The sequence below is a fragment of the Mchenga conophoros genome, linkage group LG20 (assembly GCF_057382185.1).
Source record: "Mchenga conophoros isolate Kocher_MC1m ecotype Shallow Benthic linkage group LG20, M_conophoros_male_GT1.1, whole genome shotgun sequence".
Classification (NCBI taxonomy): Eukaryota; Metazoa; Chordata; class Actinopteri; order Cichliformes; family Cichlidae; genus Mchenga; species Mchenga conophoros.
The window spans coordinates 29,620,724-29,648,296 of record NC_140545.1 but is presented as its reverse complement, the minus strand read 5'-3'; the positions used below and the strand labels follow the sequence as shown (position 1 = coordinate 29,648,296).

The window sequence follows — 27,573 nt, the reverse complement described above, 5'->3', positions numbered from 1 at the left end:
ATGTAAAGAGATCTTTGGTTTCCTGTTGTCCTTTTCCAACATCGGAGTGCTGGTGGCCAATGCAGGGCCAGTTGCATACATTGCAGTTTTTCATTGGACATTGGCTGCTTGTCCACTCATTTCAGTTCAGCCCTGACCATTTTCAGAGGAGTTTTTCCCCCTTTCTTAAGCAACTTAACACTGAACTATGAATCATACATAAAAAACAAAATATTAAACATAAAAATGCATCTAGCTTTGTGGAGTCACCCGTATTGTGTATTCACATAACAGCTCGACAACTTAGGAAAGAGCAAATTTTAAATTGTATCTTTTGGCACTTTGCTACTAACAGCCTGTCACAAAAAACTGAATTTGCTCCAATTTCTTTTGTTGAATCTATGAAAAATGCCAAAGATAACCAAAGTTTTATGGGCATAAAATAGTATTTTTGCAACAACAAGGTGATTTCCAAATGGCTGTTAGCTGGAAACTTGGCATATCTCAGAATGTGTGCAAATTAAAGAAACCGGAGAAGTGGAAGACCTAAAAAAAAAACCTATCTACAGCAGATTATCAGTATCTGAAAGTCATGAAATAGGAAAACAATCCAGCAAATATCTGACATAGGACCAGGTATACATCAGTTGTTCCCTGCTTTGCTTGCTCATAGGGGGTCATATGATTGTTGGGTTTTTCTCTGTGCCTATGAAGCGCCTTGAGGCCACTTTTGTTGTTATTTGGCGCTGTATAAATAAAATTGAATTGAATTGAACTTTTTACTGAAACCTCATCAGAAATGGTCTCAGTGAAATGGTGACTGTAAAGAAGCTTTTCTCAACGAAGGGAAACTGGCTGAGGTATGCCAAATTACACAAGAATTGCCCTGAAAATCAGTGGTGATGGAGGCTTTGTCATGGTTTGGGGCTGCATTTCTCAGTGATGTTAGGGGCCTTGTCAGAACAATAGTTGTGAATGTAGAAAAGTACTGTCAGATTTTGATCCACCATTCAGTGCCATCTAGAAATTATTGTTTACTGCCAGTGCAGTAAAAGCATAACTGTGTAGAAAAACACACAATGTAACATCATCAGTCATGGATTCGCCTCTCCAGAGCCCGGACCTCAACATTATTAAAGCAGTGTGAGATCATCTGGACAGAGGACAGAACAAAAGGCAGCCAGCATCCAAAAAGGAGCTTTGAATGTCCTCCAAGACTGGAGAACTATTTACGAGGGCTACTTAATGCATGATTTTAAACATTATCCATATAAATATAGCATTACATTTTAATTACATTTTCCTTTAATGGAATCACTTTTTAAATGCTTTGCATAGCTTTGCACTCGTGCAGTGTTAGATTAGTATGAACAGTCTATCAGAACGTACAGAACATAGCTACAGCTGAGTGGATATATACTGTATCAGTTTACTCTGACAAAGCCGACACACTTATCTACATCAAAGTGCTGCAGAACAACACTGGTTTGCACAGCTATCATCTGCTTTCTTTCCACCTTGCTTATTTAACCCTTTAAGACCTACCATAGAACCAAGTCCGCCAGAGCTTGTATTATATTTTTACATGCTGTAGTGCCATTTTTGGGAGCATTTCAAGTTGCTATACATAAATACAACCATTATAGCCCAAATTTTAATAATATGTATGCATTAAGTGCATAGTAATTACATAAATTGCAAAAAAGTGCAATAAACTACAAAAAAATTTGAAAATTGTTTTTGTTTTTTTTAACATACATTCCTAGTTAGAGAAATTTAAGAGGCTTATCCCTCAAAACTGTAAATACAAAAAAGTTGCACAAAATAATTTCCCACCACAGGAAATTTATTTTGAGTGTCTTCATAGTTTTATTATTGAAATACACCAATTTTTATATACTGCAGGAAAAATGAAAATAAATATTATAATCAAATTTGCAAAAAAACAGCATATGCATCAAAATAAACTATTTCCAGCAGTGCAATTTGAGTCCTAAGCATAAGTCATAAAGTCAAACATAACCTTTAAAGACACCAGTATGCTTGTATAGGCCCTGAAGGTAAACAACCACATTTCCGTGTCATGACGTCACTTCCAGTTTCGGGCAGGTCATGGCGGACATGCGATAGTTCGCGCTGACGTCTATTCCAACGTAGGAAGAGTTACGAACAGCTGATCGGATCAGCAAAGTGTGTTTCTGGAATATTATGTTTTTGTTGCTGCAAGTGCTTTTTATGCAATTTTTGCAAAGCCATATGTGGAAGGAAACCATGACCTAGGACAAGCTGATGACATGAGATGTAAGTACAACTCCTCTGGTTTCATATGCAAAAAAAATTATTGCGCTAGCTTATGTGGTTGCAGTGCTACCGGGATTTAAAAATAGTTACGCAAAACGGAGCGTGCCCGCTCCGACCGGCTTTAAAGGGTAAAAACGTCTTCTCACAGAAAGAAGGCAGGGGTTGCTGTAGTTGCATGTTTCATTGTAACATAACATAAAACAACAGAGAAACAACTGTTAACTTGTGGTGTACATTACAAAAAAACCCCCAATAATTAGTTTAAGGCCTAGTAACGTTTTAATTGTCTAGTTACTCGTCACACGTGTCTTTACTTTTAATCGAGGGTTGTTTTCATCTTCACGTTTCTTTATTACCATTGGACTGCTGGAGCATTGTTCTGAGATAAATTTTTGTAGATCTCTTGGTTTGATATTGAATTTAAGTTTGTAGCGGGCAAGAAGGATGAAGGTCTAACAAAATAGGGTCTGCTCAGTTCCACAGAAGGGCATGTTTCTGCACAGAGGTGTGTCTGTTATTTTATGGTTGTGTTTTTGTATTAGCCCTCAGTACCTGAACCAGCAAATATCTGCCAAGTTATTCTTGGCAGGTCTTGGCTCCAAATAAACACTTAAAGCTGATATCTATACTTTGATCAGTGCTGTTTTTCCTCTGCATTGGCAGTACAGGAGTTTATCATTAGCTATTAAGAAGAAGGTAACGCAGTAGATTGTGTGATTTACAGGAAAAATGGCAAATTGCATCACGCAGGGTGACATTTGTCCTTTTTGTATAAACTTTTATAAACAATTTGTCACCAGAGCTCTGTTTCTTTTGGCCTGATTTATGGTACATAGCAGCGGACACGCAATCAGTGCTGAGCTGCATCACATTTGATGCGTATTATTGACTTTTGAGGCTGTTATTTTAGTCCTGATAAGTTCCAGGTATTTACACAAACTGTATTTCCAACAATATCACTGCTTCTTTGTACAGCTTGTATAGTCTGAGAGATCTTTGCCCGACGCTGGTGTTACAACGAGTGTTTGCATTGGAATTTTGCCCAGTGTGGACCTCCATCCTTCGTGCTTGCTCCACACATTAATGGGCCATGAGGTCCCTATGCTGTTGGTCCCTGTGGGCCCTGTCAGGAGTAACCAGCCATCCAACCAGTGAGTGCTCCTCAGCAAGCCTCATTAACCCAATCAACCCCCCGCCCCAAACACACACACACACACACCCCTCTTCCAAACACCCCTCCATCAGTGACTCACACGTGCTATGACTCAACACCCGCAGCTGAAGGTTGTGCCCGACCACCACAACCACCATCCATCCCGCTCAACCACGCCGACCAAGATAATAGGACTCAGTCTAACTTCAGTGACAGGGTTTAATCTGATTCAAGCTCAAGTTCTGCAAAAACAATTATTCAATAGCAACTTGTTACGTAAGGGAGATAATATCACCCTCTTACCTTGGGACAGATTAGTTTTGGATGGCATTGTCTGTACCACTTAGGGGCACAAAGAGAGGCTGGTAAATACTGTCTGAATCTAGGCTTTGTGGCTATAATTCATTTCAGTTAATTTCAATTTATATTGTGCCAAATTGCCAAATCACAACAACTGTTGCCTCCAGGCGCTTTACATTGTAAGGTAAACGCCATACAATAATACAGAGAAAATACTATACCACACAGTGGAATTCATTTGCAATAATTTATCTGACATATTTATAATGTTACGACCCGAATCTGCTAGAGTTCAGAGGGGGTAAAAACAAAAGAGAGTCTCACTGGGGAAGAATGGAGTCGGAAAAGTTTTTTTTAAAGAAAAACCTCAGCGAACTGAAAAATAATAGCGGCATTGACTACAAACAACCAACCAATACAAAGCAAAACAGGGGGGGGGGCGTAATAATAATAACAGTCTCTGATTCTGCTCATTCCAGCTTCATAATTTTATTCTTGGACTCTCTTAGAGTAGTAAAGTAATGAATCACTTTTCAAAATAATCCTTATCCTCGACCTCGGAGCAGCCCGTCAGGCAGAACCCGCATGTCGATGCTTCAACTACAGCGGGTGTAGCGACTTCCACAGTCGCTAGAGGCCGGGGATGAAGCCTGCCTATTTGCCTGACGCGCTGTCAACTTTACGCAATAATGCGAGAGGTGGAATTGTTTGCTTGTTTATTAAAGTGCTTTGCGATTTTTACAGAGTGGTATCATCGGCTCCTGATTCAAACTCTTACAACATCACAGGCTCTAATATAACGAAGCGAACATGTTGTGCAGCGGTCAACAAAAACTACGGCTACCCAGCCCTCGTCTCTGTCAAAATCAAAACCAGTGAATGACAGACTGACAACGCCCATTTATGTCACCGCTAGCACCCACGTGACTCCCATAACAACCAAACAAATAAAAACCCAGTGATCATCAAAATTCAATACATTCAATTATGGCTCCTACACACCAGCCCCTAATTATTAGGATCCCTTCTAATAATTACCCATAATTAACCAAGTAGGAGACATAAAACATGCAGAGAAAAGTCAAGCATTTACTGTATTTCAATATTACCCACAGGAATCCTATAGGTAATCTTAAAGTCTATCTTAAAAGAAAAATGAGAGACATTTTATGTCCAAATACAATCAAAGTCTGATAATTGGACCCAGAAGTCTTTAACTGTGATCTGCCTCCAGCAGTAGACACAGTTTGGTAATAGGTCGATCCAGGCAACTAGTCTGAGTTTTAATCCGAACTTGACGAACGAATCCTCTTCGGTCAGGAAAAGTCTTTATCACACGTCCCATTGGCCAAGAGTTTCGAGGTGCCGAACTGTCCATGATGAGAACCAGATCTCCCACGATGAGATTCCTTTTTACTCCAATCCATCGCTGACGTTCCTGTTGCTGTAGTAGGTATTCCTTCACCCATCTTTTCCAAAACAAGTCAGACATGTATTGGACTTGTTTCCATCTTCTGTGTGTGTACATATCAGTGGAATGGAATACTCCTGGTGGTAATATCGGTGAGGTCTTTAACAGAAGAAGATGATTAGGGGTCAAAGCTTCCAGGTCGTTAGGATTCATTGAGGCTTTGGTAATTGGGCGGCTGTTAATGATGGCTTCAACCTCACAAAGTACAGTATGAAGACCTTCTTCATCCAGGTTTTGTACTTTCATTATGGAATTAAGTACTTTGCGAACCAGTCTTATCAGTCGCTCCCAGGTTCCTCCGTGATGTGAACCTCCAGGTGGATTAAAGGTCCATTTAACTCCCTTTTGCAGAAAGACGTCATTGATTTTTACCTGGTTCCAATGTTCAATGGCAGTTCTAAGTTCACGTTCAGCACCTACAAAATTGGTTCCGTTGTCAGAACGCAGTTCTCGAACCTGACCTCTTCTTGCATTGAAACGTCTGAACGCATTAATGAAAGAGTCAGTATCCAGTGATGGAGCAACCTCAATGTGAACAGCACGGATAGCAAGGCAGGTGAATATAACACCGTATCTCTTCACCACGCTCCTCCTACTTTTTACACTGAAGGGTCCGAAGTAATCCACTCCCACCCGCGTGAATGGAGGTTCATCTGGAATGATTCTTTCATTGGGCAAATCCGCCATCTGTTGATTCACTGGTGGAGCATTAAGACGTCGACAGATGACACATTTAGATAACACTTTTCTTATTGCTGTACTAGCTCCAATCAACCAGTACTTTTCTCTTAGCTTAGACAGCATGTGGTTACAACCACCATGTCCAACTTCCTGATGTATGTGTCTAAGCAAGAGCTCGGAAATGTGTTGATCCTTTGCTAGTATTATGGGATGTTTCACCTCAACTGGCATCAATGATCTACTGAGTCTCCCACCCACTCTGAGAATTCCATCTTGCAGCTGTGGGCAGAGTCTTCTTAGAGGACTTGATTTTATAATGGGTTGTCCCTTCTCCAGATTCACAAGCTCCAAGGAAAATCTCCTCCTCGGACAGAACTTGATAATGACAACCTCAGCTTTGTCCAGATCTTCCACTGTAAGATTCTTAATCACAGATGTCCTCTTAAAGTTCCTCAGCTTTTCTTCCACAAATGATTTCTGTTGCTCTTTGGTGACCACTGGCTGTGGTAAGCTTGAACACAATTCTCTCCTTTTCTTCACAAAGGACAGAAGCAAGTCCTTAAATTTTAACAGCCATGCCACTGACTTCTTAAGATGTGTCCAGGTGGAAAAATGTTTAAACAAGCGAGTAACAGAATTTCTCCAGCTTGCTCAACACTCACTGTGGCAACTGTTTTTACCTCAGGATCATCAGATGCAAGCAGACTGATGTCATCTGGGTAGACAGGCCATTCACTCCTAGATTGTAGAAGATACTGAGGCCCAAACAACCATTTTGTATTCTTCATAAAAACATCGACTTTCACTCCTCTTGAGGCCATATCTGCTGGATTACTGGCAGTGTCCACATATCTCCATTGCGAGGAAGATGAAACTCTTAAGATTTGTGAAACTCTGTTGGTCACAAAAACCTTGAATCTTGAAGTCTCACTCCTGATGTATTTAAGAACAGAAGCACTGTCTGTCCAAAACACAGAATCCAGAAGTTCCATCTGCAGCTCTTTCCTCCAGAGTACATCCAATCGACTGGCCATGGTTGCTGCAATGAGCTCCATTCTCGGGATGGTAAAGGATTTAAGAGGAGCGACACGAGCTTTTCCCATAACAAACGCACAGTGTCGTTCTGAACAAATGTTTTCAATCAGCAGGTAGGTCACTGTTCCATACCCATCCTCACTGGCATCACAGAAATGGTGCAACTGAGCACTCGTGATTTCTCCAAATCCATCAGGTTTCAGACAACGACTCACTTCAAACTTGCTCAATAGCTGGAGCTGCTGGAGCCATGTTAACCATCTTTTGGAAAACAGCTCTGGTACGTTATCGTCCCAGCCGATTCCTTCCTGGCATAGATCTCTTAGGATTTTCTTAGCAGTTAAGACCACAGGACTTAGCATTCCAAGAGGATCGTAGATAGAACTGACAATTGAAAGGATTCCTCTTCTGGTGAGCGGTCTGTCCTTGAGCACAATCTTGAACTTAAAAGAGTCTGATTTTATGCACCACTCCACGCCCAAAACTCGCTCGATCATTGAGGAATCCAATTCCATGTTCAACTCTTTCATTCCTGTGGCTCTGTGACTTTCAGGAATTGATTCCAGCACTCCAGGCTTGTTGGTGATCCACTTTTTGAGCAAAAATCCTCCTTTGGCACACAAAGAAACCAACTCGTGGTACATTAACACTGCTTCCTCATCAGTTTCAACGGACACAAGACAATCGTCCACATAAAAACAGTGCAACAACTTCTTCACAGCTTCCTCACTGTAGAGATGTCCAAAGTCATCCGCACACTTTCTGAGTGCAAAGTTGGCACAACTTGGTGACGAAGTTGCCCCGAAGAGATGTACATTCATCCTGTATTCAGATGTTGGTTGTTCCAGATCACCTTTAGGCCACCAGAGAAATCTCAATAGATCTTTATCTTCAGCTGGAACCATGACTTGATGGAACATGGATTCAATATCTCCCATAATTACAACTGGCTCCTTCCTGAATCTTGTGATCACTCCTATTAAAGAGCTTGTAAGATCAGGTCCTTGTAAGAGTTGGGAGTTTAAAGATGTTCCATGATAACTCACTCCACAGTCAAACACAACTCTGAGTTTCTTCTTGGTCGGCTGGTAAACACCATGGTGTGGTATATACCACAGCTTGCCATCATTGCGATTGATCTCCTCTTCCGGGACCTTTTCAGCATATCCTTTAGCCAGAAGCTCATTCATGAACACTTTGTACTCAGTATGAAACACTGTGTCTCTCTCAAATCTCTTTTGTAGAAAGCGCAGACGTTGTTGAACAACTTTCTTATTGTTTGGCATACTGATACTGGCATTCCGAAAAGGTAATGCTATCTGGATATGACCACCCACATATTTGGCAGAGTTAGTCACTATTTCCAGAAATCTCTGATCCTCTCTTGACAATCCAACCTGCTCATCAGCTTTGCTCTCAGGAAAGTCATTCTTGAACTGTTGCTGCCAAAGCTCCTCCAGCGTGACAACAGAAATTCTGTTGACTGTAACTTGTGGATGCTTCTGATCACTTGTAGCTTCACAGTTTCCTGAAAGTGGTCCATTGATGGTCCAGCCAAGCCTTGTCCTTACGGCATACGGTCCTCCATCAACACTACACACCACTTCCAGAGGTTCCAAGGCTTTGGGAATGTTTGTTCCAATCAGAATTCAATACATAGGTTGGACTAGTTAGCTCCCTCTTACTAACTTTGTTCATATAGAGCAGGCTTATTACTAAAGCAAAGATCAATGCCTCTTAGATTTTGATGCTGAGCTACACAAAAAAGCCCACCGCTCTCCCATGATAGTTTCATAATGTGATGTGATTGGCTGAACTTTTTAGTGTGAGCAGTGCAAGCATAGTGTATGACATCACTCCATTCACACTGACTGAGAAGTGAGAGCACTAAAGCCTGAATAATGTACATTTAGAGGTTGACTGAATTCCTCCTATTTGAAAGAAGCTGTTTTAGCTCATGCTCCTTTAACTCTTTCCCCCATAAAGACAACATTTTATGACCTCCCTTGCACCCATAATGACAAGGTTTTATCCTCAGCATATATTGATAAAGACATGGTTTTCACGACAACTAGGATAGTTTCCAGGCTTTTCCAAAGGTAGCTGCATAGATCGAGACAACCCTCACTAACCAGACTGAGTCATTTTGTTCAATTACCAGGCCTGAAATATATCAGAAAACATAAGAGAATGGGACACAATAGAGAACAAAATAGTTCTTAGTGCTTGGAAGTAGTGCAAAGAAAAGACTTGGTCTACATAGAGTCTGTGTGTGATTGGCCAAAGTGATGGGGGTTACTCATACCATGGCTCGGATTGGTGAGGTAGGTGAGCAGGGGTGGGGTGTTGGGGGAGAGTGTTTAATGGCATTCTGAATGGCCCAGGGACAGAAGCTGTTTGTGAGATAAATAAAGAAAAGAAAAATAAGACAAAGACAATTTTACAAAAAAATTGTATGTGTTTAAACGTAGGACAATAACATTTTTAGGCTCATCAGAGATGGTTGAACAGATAATACTCTAAAAACTTTGATGATTTGAGATGGAATGACCCCATTAAATATTAGGGAGAACCCATCTGTGAGATCATAGAGATCCAAGACCAGAATATTACCTGAAAACTGAGCCTTAAAGAGTTGTTATGCTTAGTATTACCATCTACCATTGTAACATTATACATTTTAAAGAAAATTAGGAAAAGCAGAATAGTCATTTGCTCAGTCAGGGGATTATTAAAGTTGTTGCCATCTTTCTCTCAAAGTGCTTGAACTAATTAATTGACTGACTCATGGTTTTTGGCTGTAAGGGGATTATATTCCTCAGTCAACCTTCCAGCATGTTTGCGCATGTACAGTATCTGCATTATGTTCATGCGGCCATGACTAATTTTAACCCACCACATATCATCCACTTTTTTCAGATGTTGTTTTACTTCGTGTGTAAAATGTCATAAATATTGAAAATTTTCCAAATTCTTTCTTTTTCCAACCAAAACCCAGAGAGAGTCAAACTGGAAAAGATTTAGCCACATAGTATTTGAAAAGGTAACCTAAAAAATGAAAATATTTGTTTAAATCTTGATCCATTAATCAGCTTAAAAACCACCAAAATATTAAACATCACATTAGTACCACTATATATCGTAGAAACACCTGAAGATGTGCTGGTGTTGATGATGTTGTCCCTACAACGGTGTCAACAACAGCGTTGCTACAGCATCGTCACTGGAACTGACTGATCACGTTTTGCAATGTCATAGCTTTGCCGATTGGGAAGAAACACCACACGTGGGAGAATTTTGCCTTCAGGGCTTTCTGCCTGAAAGCCAAGCCAGAAAGGCTTTTTAATACATGGGTAAGATTGTGAAAGAGTCTATTTTAATGCAAACCCATGAACTTTTCCTAAACAAATCCAAGTAGTATTCGTGCTTAAGCCTAACCAAGCAGTTTTTTTTTTACCTAAACCTAACCATACTCATTTGGCAACAGATTTTTTTAAAATAATAAGTCCAGTAAGTCTAAAAATAAAAACTCCACGCTCACTTTTAGATTCACATGGGACACAAAACCCAGACTCATTGGTAAAAGTCCCATGTTTGATCCCTTCACACACAGCTTTGTCTTTATGTGGACTTTGTCACTTTACATCATTAGCTGTAGTTTCTGTGAGATTTTTAGTTTTTATTAGTTTCTCACCAAATGCCAACTGGGAGAGCCTCCAGCAACCGGTGACACTCGCAGTTGTAGCCATGAGAGCATGTCCCATGTTGGGGGTGCTTTAGAGATGATGCAACATGTGGAGTTGAGACTCTCACCACCAAATAATATCTCCTGTTAACTGTACATTGGTTATTAATGGTTTAATAGATGATTGTTGTGTACAGTAGGTGGGTACTTACTTTGTATCTTGTATACGGCTCTTTATTTTATACCTTTGAGGACTCATTTGGAGTTGGGTATCCTACCCAAAGAGGACTCAGGCTTGTGGAACTGGAGATTGAGCCACCAGCCTTATGGTAAGACAGCAACGTGCTCTACTTCCTGAGCCACAACTGCCTAAACTGATCTGATAATAAGTGTACATGAAGTACATAACAGTTATGCAATAGCAGCTATGCAGTGAAGGAAAGATCTAGAAAATACCTTCATGATAAGAATCCACATCCACAACTCACACTGTTATATTCACAAGGAAAACGAGAACATCAGATCATCAACTGACTGTTGTTATTGGACTTTGCTGTACATTAAGGTGTACAGTAGGGCATAGAAATGGGGCTATGACATATATCTTGTACTTTTCATACTCAAAAAATGGTTCTTTTGCTCATTAATCACACTTCTTGTCAAAGAATCTGGGCTACCATCATATTTTAGCCCTGTAATAGACTGGTCCAAACTGTGCCCCACCTTTCTCCTTATGATTAACTACAGGGAGTGCAGAATTATTAGGCAAATGAATATTTTGTCCACATCATCCTCTTCATGCATGTTGTCTTACTACAAGCTGTATAGGCTCGAAAGCCTACTACCAATTAAGCATATTAGGTGATGTGCATCTCTGTAATGAGAAGGGGTGTTGTCTAATGACATCAACACCCTATATCAGGTGTGCATAATTATTAGGCAACGTCCTTTCTTTTGGCAAAATGGGTCAAAAGAAGGACTTGACAGGCTCAGAAAAGTCAAAAATAGTGAGATATCTTGCAGAGGGATGCAGCAGTCTCAAAATTGCAAAGCTTCTGAAGCGTGATCATCGAACAATCAAGTGTTTCATTCAAAATAGTCAACAGGGTCACAAGAAGCGTGTGGAAAAACCAAGGCACAAAATAACTGCCCGTGAACTGAGAAAAGTCAAGCGTGCAGCTGCCAAGATGCCACTTGCCACCAGTTTGGCCATATTTCAGAGCTGCAACATCACTGGAGTGCCCAAAAGCACAAGGTGTGCAATACTCAGAGACATGGCCAAGGTAAGAAAGGCTGAAAGACGACCACCACTGAACAAGACACACAAGCTGAAACGTCAAGACTGGGCCAAGAAATATCTCACGACTGGTTTTTCTAAGGTTTTATGGACTGATGAAATGAGAGTGAGTCTTGATGGGCCAGATGGATGGGCCCGTGGCTGGATTGGTAAAGGGCAGAGAGCTCCAGTCCGACTCAGACGCCAGCAAGGTGGAGGTGGAGTACTGGTTTGGGCTGGTATCATCAAAGATGAGCTTGTGGGGCCTTTCCGGGTTGAGGATGGAGTCAAGCTCAACTCCCAGTCCTACTGCCAGTTTCTGGAAGACACCTTCTTCAAGCAGTGGTACAGGAAGAAGTCTGCATCCTTCAAGAAAAACATGATTTTCATGCAGGACAATGCTCCATCACACGCGTCCAAGTACTCCACAGCGTGGCTGGCAAGAAAGGGTATAAAAGAAGAAAAACTAATGACATGGCCTCCTTGTTCACCTGATCTGAACCCCATTGAGAACCTGCGGTCCATCATCAAATGTGAGATTTACAAGGAGGGAAAACAGTACACCTCTCTGAACAGTGTCTGGGAGGCTGTGGTTGCTGCTGCACGCAATGTTGATGGTGAACAGATCAAAACACTGACAGAATCCATGGATGGCAGGCTTTTGAGTGTCCTTGCAAAGAAAGGTGGCTATATTGGTCGCTGATTTGTTTTTGTTTTGTTTTTGAATGTCATAAATGTATATTTGTGAATGTGGAGATGTTATATTGGTTTCACTGGTAAAAATAAATAATTGAAATGGGTATATATTTGTTTTTTGTTAAGTTGCCTAATAATTATGCACAGTAATAGTCACCTGCACACACAGATATCCCCCTAAAATAGCTAAAACTAAAAACAAACTAAAAACTACTTCCAAAAACATTCAGCTTTGATATTAATGAGTTTTTTGGGTTCATTGAGAACATGGTTGTTGTTCAATAATAAAATTATTCCTCAAAAACACAACTTGCCTAATAATTCTGCACTCCCTGTATTTAAGTGGATGGAAAATGTGTGGATAGAGCCTAACAGGTTCGTTTTTTAATTTTTGGTTTAGTTTTGGTTGGTTATAAAAACCTTGAGCTACAGTTCTTTCACTACAGTATTAATAGTTGAAAAGCTGATATGCTGTTGTTATTGTGTTATAGCATATGCAGTATAACACTCTGTGGTCCACATATTGACACCTGTGAATGACCAAATCGAAAGCTTTGAAAGCTACTGACTTGCAGGCACCTGTTTGAAACACAGCAGGAAGTGGCAAGACCATCCTAGAGCCTGTCACTATCTTATAAATTCCTGGCAGCATGATTAAAAAGTGTGATTTGGTAGGTTGCCATGGGTGCTCAGTTTGGATCCAGGTAATCCAACAGCTCACCAAACCATCAGCTGAGCTGTACATCCCTCTGAGGCGTCCTCTGCCTCAGATCTGGACCAGACCGTAACAGGGGAGTTACCTGATGGAAACTTTACTTTAAGTCTTATTTCTTTGAGAACATTTGCCATCAACCACCAAGGTATACCATAGCTTCACTGGTGCAGAGACTCTGCAGCCCTGCCTGTATTGCTTAATTGTGCAGTTTCTCTAACCAAGGAAGTATGTTGTTCACATATGCATCAACTGGGGCCTCACTGGAAAATGAACCCAGGATGTATGTCATATCATATATCATCATCACACGGCATCTGCCATGCGGTTTTAACACACGGCAGATGCCATGTGGGCTTATCGCATTTTGTTTGTGATAAACCCACACGGCATCTGCAAATGGAATTTGAAGTACATTTTTAGCAGCATGTGCACATGCATGTGTGGGATCACGAAAGAACATAAATATTTAGGTTTAATTTTTCATGTTTTTGGAATCAGTGAAGTCATTGTTCCCTGGGCAGGGAAGCCCGCTCTTTTCCGGGCAAACTCTAGTGTTACCAGAAAGTTTTTCTCTTCCCAGCTGGTCTCGGTCGTCAGCCAGGCGCTCTTAGTCGCTCAGGAGCCACAGAGCCTGAGCTCTCCTTCTGAGGGCCCAGCGCCAAACCCTGAGCCCAGATCCATTTTTCACCCTCTTGTTGCTCTTGCTGTAGATATAACACCTGGTGGTGATGACAGCTACTGACAGTCTAAATCTATTATCAAGACTTCCAGTTTAACAGCATCACCAATCTGCTGCTTCGTTTAGCTTCCTTGGTCAACACCTCTATGCTAATTTTAAACTGCCTATTTTCCAGCCCTTTTTTCCCCTTTCCAGTATAGCAGTTTTCATCCTCTTTTGCACTAAAACACAGCAGATGCAGTGAAAGGCCCGCTATAAAATAAATAATCATTTTGAACCGTGAATCATCCAAAGCTACTCTTTAAGAATCCAGGAATAAAAACATGGAACTGGAAATGAGCAGATGAGGTCCCCTTTAAGGGTCATTAACTTCCACTTACACCCACCATAAATTAGCTTTGAACTGGTTAAAAGCAAATATATTAAAGGCCAATAAAAGGGATGTGAGCATCGTTAGTTTTAGTGAAACCAAAAAGCATTTTATCATTCATCAGGCCATCAATAGAGTTGCCCGTGTGCAGATCCCGCAGGAAATTGAACCTCATAGCTGAAGAAAGGAAAAACAAAAAACATCAACAGTCACTTCAGAGGTCAATAAGAAATATCAGATACCTGAAAAACTGAACACTAATATGGGCAAATATAGGTAATAGTTATATGTCTATTATTTTTATTATTTTTATCTGTGTAAAAGTCACTTTTTCAAGAGTGACCTGATGAAAAGATCTTTTAACAATGACAAACGTAAACAGTCACACAAATACAATGACACACAGTACAAGCGACCACAGACCACGGAAAAAGACGTTTGTTATGGCCAGTAAAATAAATAGTGGTTTACTCCATGCAGCGAAAGTAAGGTGCAAACAAACTCAGTGACATTGAGCGGCTTCAACCAAGGTCATGTGACATAACTGCTGATGACGCAAAGTAGGTTCAACTTTTCATTCCAAGAGTTTGATGAACTACCAATGGGTGCAGCTGGTTGGCAAATGAGGGGACAGTAAATGCGTTTAATGGTTACCTGAACAACCAGAGCCTTTAAATTTGCTCACAGTAACTAATTCTGATTGCAGTACTTTTGAGCACCTGTATTTTTTGCAGCAGAGCTTTTTGGGGGGCAAATATGTGGAAAATATAGTAAGAGTGATGGTCATGTTGATTATGGTTTTTACACTACAGCCGTAAAAGCCTCATGGGGTTTTGCCATCACTCTGCTGGGCGGGCGGGTGGCCAGGCAGCGTGGACATCCAAGTTTATGAATGCAATAACTTGAGAATGAGATTGACGTAGGAGTTTCAAATTCATACCACACGGGTATGAGTCTCAGTGACCTTGACCTTAAGGTGTGTCACAGGTCAACGATTGTTACACAGGTGTAAGACTCTATGGAGAAGAACTGGACTGAGGATATGAGAAAGGTGTGAGTGTTGATTTATGGGGCTGCTTTTGTTAAACCTTCATGATAATTATGAGGAGATGCTTAAATTCACTGGGTAGATTTTTGAACTTAAATGGCTGCAGTTACACTGGGATCCGATGACTTTGAAAGTCAGAATTTTTCCAAATGGCGCCCAGCCGAGTTCATTGTTTTATTTCAACATGTTTGTCCTTACAACACATCCACATAAAGTTCACAAGTATCCAGATTATGATATCTTGGCGTCTGCTGCAGTTCCATTATTTTTTTATGTTTCTTGTGGATGTGCAATAGCAAATCTACTAACTGCCAGCAAACTGTGAGCAAGAATATATAATTTGCTGTAGGAAACATCCCTCCAGCCACAGCCCTTGATGCTCTGCCAGGCTCTTCCTACCTTTCCTCTCCCAGTCAGCTAGCTCCAACCGTGGGCCCCAAACCTGGACTTGCACACCCGAGCTCACCTCTAGCGCCAGTCCTTGTCGCTCTCCAAAGCCCTGCTCGTCTATTTTTAGCTGTGCTGCGCCTCATGCCGGCGTGGCTCCACTGTTTGCCTAGTGTGTGGTGTTGTGACAAGGGCCCGCATGGGAGCCGTAATGATACAGTGTCTCTGTCTGCCTCCCGGTGCTCAGATAGAGATTGTTTAAACAGTATCCTGAGCCGGGGACGGGTCCCATGACAACTCCATAAATATTTACCAGCAGCAGCCACGCCGCTTCACTTGAGGAAAGCTTGTCTGCAGGCTACCTCTGCAATGTTTTTCTTTTGCCCCGTTTTTCCATTGTCGCTCGAAACTGTAGTGTGTGTTGTTTTGGTGATTTCCTTTAGATGTTGTTGATGCCTTTTTTTCCCCCTTCTTTTGAGAAAAGTGTTTTTAGTAGTGGCTGGTTTTTTTTCCGCCTTTACACATCATCATCCTGCTGGAATGTCAGGATGTCCTGTATGTTAGCGCTACGCTGGATGTGCACACGTTGGCCTCTGTGGTAAACACATTAAAAGAAACACTGCGGTCCAGTTCACTCAAGTTCAGCCTTACAGCTTGAAACTTTGTTGCCTATGTTACAAATACTTCTTCATTAAACACCTACAAATTAAAAGCATTTCACCAATGAACTGCTGCAGTCAGCCCTGTCAGGATGCGTCACACAAAAGTTATTTACAAGGGATTGCAAACTGTGGCGGTGTCCACAAGTGAAAGTTGGAGATACATTTGAGAGCAAGTGCTCATGTATGCTCATTAGTGGTTGTTTCTTTGGGTTACTTAAACTTGTCTGGTGTGTGAAGGAAGCTAAAATCATGTTACAAGCTGCAGCTTGCATGTTTAAGGGTTGGAGTAACAAAGCCAGAGACGCTAAAAGTACCTTTGCTACTATTACTCCTGCTGCTACTAGTGTCAGTTTTTTGCTTAGATTTAAGTGATTGTGCAGTATTTATTGCTTTTTAATGAGTTACCCGTCACGGTTCGAGTCACGTTAATTTATTTAAATGTTTAGAAAGTGCTGGATACTGCAGGAAACTGCTAGAATATTATGTAAGAAATAATTATAGGCTGTATTGTTGGTGCTGGTTTCACGTCATGCTTTCATAATTTGTCATAATGATTGTGGTTTGAAAAAAAAGTTCAGTGTAATTAATCCTGCAGAAATCCTGAGCACAAATAAACAGAGGAACAAATTCTTAATAAACTGGTTAAATGGATAGCTTACAGTTTATTTCTCTCACTCTCTCATAGATGATGGAAAGATCTTTCACGGCAGCGGAGTCGGAGATGCTTTTGGTCCTCGCTGCTTCAAAGGCGACATCATGGGCTGCGGCATCATGTTCCCACGAGACTACATCCTGGACGGGGAAGGTGAGAGGAAAGCTGCAATTACACTGTCACTCATTAAAGAGGTTTGTTTGTCCTGAACACACCTCCGTGATTGTATCGATGCCGTCATCTAAGCTGGTTATTTAAATAAACTAGTGAAACAATTGCTTGACAGTATTTCTTAAGGGCAAGAATCAGGCGTGCAGAAGGCGACTGGTTCACAGTCGTGTACCTGTTCCAGTCTTAAACATTCCAATTTCGTGCATTTTTTAGGTAACAGAATGCACGAACAAATGCACTTATTGCCACTACAGAATCAGATCTGTTTTTGATGTTTTAAGGCAGCGGTCTCCAACCTTTTTTGCGCCACTGACCAGTTTATGCCCGACAATATTTTCACAGACCGGCCTTTAAGGTGTCGCGGATAAATACAACAAAATAAAACTAGTACCGGTACCGAAAAAAAGAAGATTTATTCATAACACACGTGAAAAGACCCAGGAAAACCGCGTTAACGATAAAAACGATAACAAAATAACGCTGAAAACTGATAAAAACCCTGAAAACCATACATTTCACACCTGAGCCTCTACTCTCGTGGCCCGGTACCAAATGACTCACGGACCGGTACTGGTCCGCGGCCCGGGGGTTGGGGACCGCTGCTTTAAGGGGCTCAGGATCTCAGCCAGTTAGTGTAACTGTTTGGCAGACAGAGATTCATGTTGACTGAATCTTTTAATGATATTATGAACTGCTGCTGATGAAATCCCATATTAGATTATTTTCCCACACAGGTTTGAATGGTGAACCCCTCTTTGTGTCTGTTTTTGCACCCTATCACACTGTTGATCTTTTGCAATTTAATTTCAAACATTATAAGATTTCTGCTGTTATTAGTTTTACAACTTCTATATTTTGTTATATTCTCAGTTCTTCTTACTGTACCATTTTCATGTAAAAAATATCAAATTATTCTTTTTTCTAAACTTTGCATTTAATTTTTATTTACATTTTGTTCAGTTTCCCAGGATTTTTGTATTTACTGCTATTAAGGAATGTGTTGCACGTGAAAGAAATAATGTTCAAACTTACAAGTGGCCTCAGACAGCAGCTTATGTCATCTAACCATATCTGTCTCATCACACTGTGTTACCTGACCTTAGGTTTTATTAGGGAATGACTGTGAAGTACAGCAAGCTGCAGCCTCTTCTTAACCCCACAGTGTGTGCTTTGTCGTCAGGGGACACAGATGACTGGGATCGACTGGACATCCGCCCAGGTCACGCCAGCGTCCAGAATGTTCTGTACCTGAATGACGAGGCGGAGGAGGAGGAGGGGGAGGATGGAGAGGAGGCGGGAGAACAGGAACAGGAGGGCAGGAAGGTCACGGTGAGGAACAGTTTTAAACACAACACAACCTTGTTTAATTTTTGCTGTATATATGTAAGGTGAGGTATGTGTGTTCAGGGTCTTTGGCCTGGGGCGGGGGGGATATTCAGTGCTGCCCTTGGTTAATGAACCCCAGTGATACTTCTTGTGAAGAACAGATAGAATAGCAGAGCTCTGTGCTGATGCAGGTGCAACAAAAAGCTTTCGCGTTTTTTTTCCGGTACCTTTTGGAGCAGTTTAAGTAGTAACATCCCCGAGGATTGTACCGAGGTTTTGGTGATTGAAGTGTTTTTAGAGCTCTTCTTTGAGGAGTCTTGATGCATGCTCAATCATCCAGGTAAGGGAATCCCAAAAATTGATTCTGTTCATCTGGAAGTAGCGTTTGCAGTGGGAGAAATGTTTTATCACTCATTCAGTCTGAGCTGACTGCAGGTTTCCCCAACCTTATAAACAGTACATTTGCTCAATGACTGAAACTAGCACCACTGACGAAGAATGGGCTGTGAGGTCAGTTTCTTGATCATTAATATGCAAATTGTCATGACCTTTGATCAACAGCCACTGATCAATGACAATTGACCAATGGCCATGAGTTGGGGAATGGCTGCAATCACAGCATTGTAAGATGGCGAAAGATGTACCCTTAGGCCCACTCCTCGATTCAGAGATGGTCTTTCCCTTTTCCTTGACTCTCCGCTCAAACCAGCGTTCCTCCCTGTCCATGATGTGTGCGCTCAGAGTGTCCACTGTCCTGTAGGTGTAAATAGACTGCAGAGTCCTGGCCTGACGAGGTAGCTCTTCTGTGTAGTGCCATCCGCTTAGCCAGAGGTTGTTTGGTTTCCCCGATGTATAAATCACGGCAATTCTCCTGGCACTTAACAGCGTACTCTATGCTACGCTGTTTGTGTCGGGGGGACCCGATCCTTGGGGTGGACCAATTTTTGGTACAGTGTGTTTTGGGGTTTAAAAGCCACAGAGACAATGTTTAGAGAAAATGTGTCTCCGTGTTTCAGGAGTATTTCATATGCCATTAATCTGTGGTTGTTGATCAGTGGTCATGACAATTTGCATATCAAAACTGACCTCACAGCCCGTTGTTCGTCAGTGGTGCTAGTTTCAGTCATTGAGCGAATGTACTGTTTATAAGGTTGGGGAAACCTGCAGTCAGCTGACACTGAAGAAGTCACTTGGATGAGTGACGAAATGTTTCTCCTACGTCCAGATGAACAGAATCAAGTTTTTGGGATCTTTGAGGAGCACTTCTCGTGCTCTGGTTTCTCCGACTATTGACTAACATGTTAGGTTAAAGCTGCCTCTATCAGCCCATTAAATTCTTGCAAAAGAGATTATTAATCCAAAGAGTTTCACTTCCTGGTTAAACAAATAATAAATGAAGTACAGGTCAAGACCTTTGCACATAGACATTAACTAGCTTGATTTGAGCCTGCAATTCAATGGAACAACAGGCTCATTTAGTGCTTTTACAGTTTTTCGCTTCACTTTAATAAACAATCAATAAACATTTCATATTACGTTCTTACAAATATTGTAATTTACCCTTTTTACTTTTATCTCACATCCATGTGTGTACTTGTACAGAGTATATTTTCCACTTTCTTTTTCCACTTCTGTATTTTCTTCTCAAGTTTGCTCTTAAATGCCCTAAAGTGTTAAATTGAACTTGTTTATACCTGCAGACATCCTTAAGTACAGTAATGGAAGATGACCGTGGGTGCTGGGAGGAGTTTTTAGATCATGAGCTCTGCTGCAAAAGCTTGGTATTGTGCCTGTGATTGCCTGAGCATTCATGCTGCTATACATGATTTATCACAGCTATGATGTTTTCCACTTGCCAGCAAGAACCATAGAAGTCTGAACAAGTATCCAAAGTCAGCATTGTTGCAGTAAGATCTAAATTAATGTTGATTCTGGGAATTAAGAAGGCGGTATATACTTGTTTGCGTCTGATTTCACATGTCAACCAGCCACTATGGGAAACCAACTGAATGTGTAAATGTGAACACTGAGGTGGTGACCATCTTTGAGATAACGCATGACCTCTCACTAGCTAGACTTGTGGCAGGACTTCCTGTCCCAAATTCCTTATGTAAGTGCAGATCCCGAGTCATAAAAATCGATCTTTTGGCAGCATCACGAGAGGCAGAGAGAGCTGCAGCAGATAGTTTGGCTCCAAATGGATTACATGAAGACGCAGAAAATGCTGAGACAAACTAAAACTTCAGAAGAGTTGTGACAAACTCTCCAAGATGCTAGAGGAACAAACAACCTACCCTCTTATACACTGAAAAATGCTCGTCTATATTGAAGATAACTGATTATAAATTAGATGGTGGCCACTGCAAATATTGATTTTCTTTTTTCTATTTACAAGAAACCGAGGTACTTAAAATCCTCCAGTCGGAAAGCAACTCGTCCACGACCCGGGCACTTCATCCTTTTTCCGGCTGAGGAAAAGGCTAGGTAGTGACCGAAAGAATGAGATGGTGGATACAAGTTGAGGAAATAGGCTTTCTTCTTAGGTTGGTTGGCCTATCTCTTAGAGATGGGGTAAGGAGTTTAGACATGCAAGCAGAGAGAGGCTAAGAATAGAACCGCTACTCCTAAACATCAAAAGGACTCAGTTGAGGTCGTTTGGGCATGTCCTACCTGGAGAAGGCCCGGGTTAGACCAAGGGCACGCTTGAAAGATTAGCTGGGCTTCTGTGCTCAGGCTGCTCCCCCTTTGACCCGGGCCCCTAATAAGTGTGGATGGGTGTGGGTAGTGCAATTCCTTTAAAGTAAATTGGCTCTTGTTCTCCAAAAACCATGAAAGGTCAGTAAAATGAAAGCTTTTCTCAACTCTGAGGCGAGTGATTGATCTGCCTCCTGTGGGGTTCCCTTATTCTTCGCCGCCTTCTTCTTCCCCAGCCTTTTCTTTATTGCCACCTTCCTCGCCACGACCTTCTTTGTCTTCTTTTGGTGCATTGCTGCCTCCTCTTCTTTGGTGGTTGTCACCAAAAATGAAGGATTCTCCACTTCTCTGCTATTTTGAGGTTGCTCAGTATTACAGCTCCTCCTGAACCACTGCCGCCCTGCCAAAGTTATTATGGTTAAACTAAACTACTAAACTAGACCGTTGAAAAAAAAAAAACTGAAACAGTTTTGTGAACTTGAAAATACAAATAAAAAAAACTAAAATTATAGAGGAAATGTTCTGGGATTTCTGATTTTTGTTATTACAAACTAATTGGGGATTGATGGATCTTGTGATTGAGGCTTTGGATGTCTATAAGACAGATCTTCACTGGTTTTCTTCAATATACAAAACTACAAAATACAAAACTATAATAACTCTGCCGTCCACTTCAGTAGACTTTCTACATTGTGTTTTTGACCTAATCTCTCTTTCCATAACATTTCTTTCTTTTCTTTAATGAATTTGCTTCATAATGAAAAAATGCTTTACTGATGTTTTCTTATCATGAATAAAGTAGTCTCTATGTCCAGTCCAGAGTCTGCTAATTACGAGTTTGACTCTTCTATTGATCACTATGTTTCTTGATATTACAAAAATTTTATTTTGCACTGAGTATAAATTCCTCCCTGTTGTACTGCTGTCCCAGTTAAGTTGACACTCTCCATCTTTGTCCTTATGGATAATTTAATATTTAATTCTGTGTGAGCTTTTTTGATCGTGACTTTTACCAGTTTGTTCGACCTCTCGTTGCCCGGAATCCACACATGTGCTGGAACCCACATAAGTGCTATTCCCTTCCTGTGTCCTTGGCACCGGAGCGCTCCCCTCCCTGGCCTTGAGTACTCTGGCCTAATTGCTGAGGAGAATCAGCTACATAGAAAGGTGGCACCTAAGGCTGGGAAGAGTTGAAGACACACCCACAAAGGCAAAATCACAGCAGCCCCTGCTCGAGCCGTATCAGTTAGGTTTTTTTTTAAAAAAAGGTAAAAATGGCAGCTGCCACTTCTTTAAAGAGCTGCTTCCTTGCTTAGCTGACTTTTCCCTGGTGAATAGTCTGAACATCATATGTGCTACAGACACAAAATATGCTTCCAACAAAAAATGAGTATTCAAGTCCATGAAAATAACATATAGATTGCTTTTTATTGTGTGTGTGCGACTTCTTTACATTTTGCTATCAGCCCTGGCGGCCCTGCTTGCCATCTGGGAATCACTCTAATTTAGCATAAATCAGTGGCTCTCAGTTTTTGGGTAGCGGACAATGAGATGGAAAAAAAGGAGGTGAAACAAGGGGAATAAATACGTGGAGCGGTGGGGGAAGTGAACTAGTGATTGAGACCACAAAAATTTCAGCAAAGTGTTTAACAAACCCATAAAGCAAATGAGAATTAAGACTACACAAACTTCTTTTTGCCACTAGAAGAGTCACCACCTGCTGGCCACTGGAAAGAATGCAAGTTTATTTAAATATACATTAGGTGCACTTTTCAGACCCTCAGGCTATTCTTCTCTCTGTATAATAATTGAATACAGCTTTGGAGAATTTTCTTTAAGTAACCGAGGCACAAATCATGTGTAGTGTTTTGGATTGTTGATTGTTGGTGAACTCTTATAAACAGAAATTTCTGTGCATATTTTGTTAAAACCTACCCCGAGGACTTCAGCGTGTATATCCGTGAAGCTTAAAAAATGCAGAGCAGGTTTACATATTATAAGAGTTAAAGCATATGTCCTGTATTTTCTTCTCGAATGTAATCCTCCTCGTCTCCTCTGCCCTTCACTCTCCTGTTCCTGACTCAATGTCCCATTTTATGTGGGATTGATACAGAAAAAATGTCCCACATTTTGATTGGTTCTATTTTTAAAAGTTTGAACACATTTTACTAGAAATGGGTGGCGCAAAGACGACTAAGAGACAGAAAAGACCCAGAAATACACTCATCTGCCACTTTGTTGCGTAAATCTCGTCAGGTTGTCCTTTCAAAGCTGCCCCAATTCTTCATGCATTCCTGGGAGATGTTGGTCCATACAGACATGATAACGTCACGCAGATGCTGCAGTTTTGTTTGGTTGCACATCCATGATGCGAATCTCCCATTCTACCACATCTCAAATGTGCTGTATTGGATTGAGAACTGGTGACTGCGGAGGCCATCTGAGTACAGTGAACTCATTGTCCCGAGCTTTGTAATACATCATCCTGCAGGAAGTAGACGCAGACGATGGGTACGCTGTGGTCATGATGGAATGCAACAACGTTCAGGTCGGCTGTGGTGTCTCCACCATTACAGCATCAGCCTGAACCGCTGATAAGAGGCAGGATTGATTTCATGTTGCTTTTGCCAAATTCTGACCCATCCATCCAAATGCAGAAATCAAGGCTCATCAGACCAGGTGATGTTTCTGTTGTCTACTTTTTGTGAGCCTGTGTGAACTGTTGCCTTAGATTCCTGTTCTCAGTTGACAGGAGTACACCCTGCGTGGTCTTCTGCTGCTGTAGCAAAACAGCTTAAGGATCAGTATGTTGCACGATTAGAAATGGTACTAACAAGTGGTTATTTAAAGTTGCTGTTGCTATCTTATGAGCTCAAAGGAGTTTGTTAATTCCCCTCTCACATCTGGCAACAACAAGGCTTTTTCATCAAGATAAATGATGCTCACTTCAAGGAGGAGCATCACTATGGCATAAATGCAAGTCTGTTAAATAGTTAAAGCATCTAATATGTCAGTTTTTGTTTCTGGGTACAAACGTTTACGTTTTCCCTGTATCCAAAGAATTTTTATTTTTTTGTTAGACTCGTCTTTTTTAATAAGGATTACCAAAGGTTTATTAAACCTAGCAACAATCATGATGTGTAAACATCTGGTCAGCGGTGTAAGGCGGTGCATGGAGGAGATGTATGTGCAAAACCAAATCAAGAAAACAGTGGTGCTGCGGCAGTAGACGGCACAGACACCGTCACAGGAGCGGAGACGGGGTGTGATTTGAGCCCCGAGCACTTGCCAGGTGTTCCTCATTTCCTGTAGTCTCCACCATCACACAAGAAACTCCTGCAAAAAGCCCTGGAACCGTAACAGCACGTCTCACGTTGTCCCACCAAAACGTCCTCTTTGTCCCTCGTTTGTGTTGTATGAATCTGGCTGCTCAACCTCTAACCTGCGACTCCATCTCAGTACACCATCTCGATGATGGTCGTGTTCTGTTTTGGTTCCTCTCCCCTCTGAGTGCATCTAAGGAATTAAGACATCCTTCAGGATGAGATTATAGAGAAATGATGGCACATTGATGCTTTCCTTGCTGCATTAGCGCCACCTGTTGATCAGTCGAGCAGTGTGAACCAAGAGAGAACCGTTAGAAAACATTCCTGAGGAGAAAAATATCTCTCCTCAGCGTTCAAAAAACTCCTCGAGGTACCTTTAACCTATTTATTTTCTGGCAGCTCTTCACGGAGCGCACTTCGCAGCGGGATCTCGGTCATTATTTTATATTACTTACAACAGCAGAAACCGCAGCGACTTGCCTCACAATGATTACTTTCATATTCGTGTGTAACACGGCTCCTGTGGGAGCCATCGCCGCGGCCTGCATATTGCAACCCACACGCGTGCGCCGTCTCACCACGCCTCACTGTAATGTGCACCCAGCAGCTCTCTGTACACTCTAACCATCTAACCACTTCATGTTCCAACTGTTGTTTTTTTTATTGTTTTAATTACTGCAGTTCTTTACTCTGTCTTGACTCGTAGCTGCTCGGCTCGCTCGCCTGCACCGTTGTGCAAGCGGAGGCCGAGAGGTCACCGAGCGGGTGTGAGCACGGAAAACGCAAGTGGGTGAGAATAGAACGGCGTAATCCATGGATCTGTCAGTGTTTACTCAGCAGGACACGTTTAAGTCTCAGTGCACCGCTCCTTAACGTTACACTGCACCGCCACGCCGCTGTTGTTCAGGCTAACGAAGTATGTTTCCCTCAGCCTTCATCTCTAATTAAATAGGCTAAGCCGTTCTTTTTCGAGTGGGTGGTACAGTAAATGTTTGATATGTGACTCAGTCTGATTTTTAGAAGACGCAAACTCGCCAGTACTTTGCTTGTTGGTTTAGTGTTTCGGTATTTGCTCTCAGACTTGGAAAGAAGCCCTCGGTATTAGGATTGAAAAGCTTGTTGATGTTCTTTTGAGAGCAGCTGGATAATGTTTGATCACTTGCTGATTTAGTACAGACATGTACTGTAAACACTGACCCCCCCCCCCCCCCCCCCCCCCCCCAATCGAGAATCCAGACATTACCCTGTCACCCATTTGTTTAACGATATTTCCTAACTGGACATAATTCCTGTTTACAACTGGCGTGCTCTCAAATTTATCGGCGATTATGTGAAGACTTTCGTTTCACGACCAATTATTCGAGCGCTCCATCAGCAAAAGGCTCACGTGTGTGTGTGTTTTAACTGTTTGATGCCCTGCAGGTGTTTTTCACGAGGAATGGGAAGCTCATGGGCCGGAGGGAGATGGTCGTCCCTCCTGGGGGCCTGTACCCCACCGTGGGGATGCTGAGCAGCGGCGAGAAGGTGAAGGTGGACCTGCATCCCCTCAGCGGATGAGCCTGGGACTCGTGACGCCTTGCAAACAGCCGACTGCGCTGTAGAGCTCACAAACGGTAGCCTAGCATGCTACTAACACTCAGAACGCACTCACTTCAGCTGCACTCATGCACATCGCTGTCGTCTTCCTTCCCCGACTTTTATTTATAAGACTTGTACATTTCACAGCCGTCACGGCAGACGGCCAGCCTCGTGGCTGTAAAGAAGCAGTGACAGGTCCTACGTGGGCTGTGTAGGTTACAGAGTACTTGCTGCAGGAATACACGGCTGCACCTCAAAGCGAGAAACTCCAGAGAGACATTTAACTGTTAATTGTATGCAATCTGCACTGCTGTCGTCCTCTCCTCTAACCTCCTCCTGCATGCAGTGTGTGTCTGTAATACTGAGCTGTTAAATCCGTCTCATGAGGTCTGGCACACTTAGTTTATTTCATTTGTCACAACCCCAAGCAAAGCAGAGCAAGGCCAACAGTTGTGCCGAGTCAGAGCTCGTTCGCAGTTTATGTGTCAGGGAATAGACACCCCCCCTCCTCTTCACCTCCTCTCTCCTTGCCACTCTCCTTTTCTTTGTGTCTCTCACTCTCTTTCCCAACCTCTCCTCATCCTCTCTCTGGGTGAGGGTGCCCTCCTCTGAGCGATCGGAGACCTGCTGTTGCCCCACCTCGCTCGCTGCTCTCCCAGAGCTGGCTGCAAGTCAGCAGTGGATCTGTCTCAGACGTGCATTAACATTCATTTTTTTGCTTTTTGTTTTTTTGAATCTGGATTATTGCAAGTACGGTAAACACAACCAAACATAAGACGCTGCCACTGAGCAGCACAGACGTTTCCTCAGAGCGGACGAAGAGCTTTTTGAGTGTTTTGTAGTGAGATTACAAATGAAAATATATATAAAAAAACATGTCAGGTATATTTTCTATGAGGAATCTGTGAAATATACTTTTCAGTTTATCTTCTATGTCAGAAGTTCAGGGAATGCGATTTGTTGCACTTATGTGAAAGGGAAGCTGTTAAGGGAACACATGCACACAGCGGGTGGACAAAATAACAGAAATAAACAGTGAAATGCTGCCTGATGCGACACAACACACTACAGCCATAACAATAACCGCAAACCTAACAATAACCACAAATAAAACACCTCTGAAAGGAAAAGCCAACTCTGCAAACCTCACACACAAGCATCAGGCGCAGGGCTGTTGGATTCGATTGCATCACACTGTACTGTAATGTAATATTTTTGTACTCCTTCTGCATGTTTGCCCACTACATGAAGAATTATTCAGCATCTTCATTTTCTTTCCCTCAAAGTTTTGAGTGATATCTTTCGAAACAATCTGCTAGTTTCTCTCCCTTTGTGATGTAATATTAACTATATTGATGTTTATTTGCCGTTTGTGCGACATGTCAGAA

At 41.9% G+C, this 27,573-nt stretch overlaps 1 protein-coding gene across 2 annotated transcripts in view; it reads left to right on the top strand.

The window, feature by feature from the left end:
* Positions 1–27,298, top strand: part of spryd3 (SPRY domain containing 3) — a 76,106-nt gene extending 48,808 nt beyond the window's left edge. For both annotated transcript variants that reach the window (XM_085260195.1, XM_085260194.1), the window contains 3 exons: positions 17,124–17,243; positions 18,442–18,590; positions 26,030–27,298. In XM_085260195.1, the coding sequence (XP_085116321.1) occupies positions 17,124–17,243; positions 18,442–18,590; positions 26,030–26,164 (404 nt within the window). In that variant the 3' untranslated portion in view covers positions 26,165–27,298. The remainder of the gene's footprint in view (positions 1–17,123; positions 17,244–18,441; positions 18,591–26,029) is intronic.
* Positions 27,299–27,573: the final 275 nt, after the last annotated feature.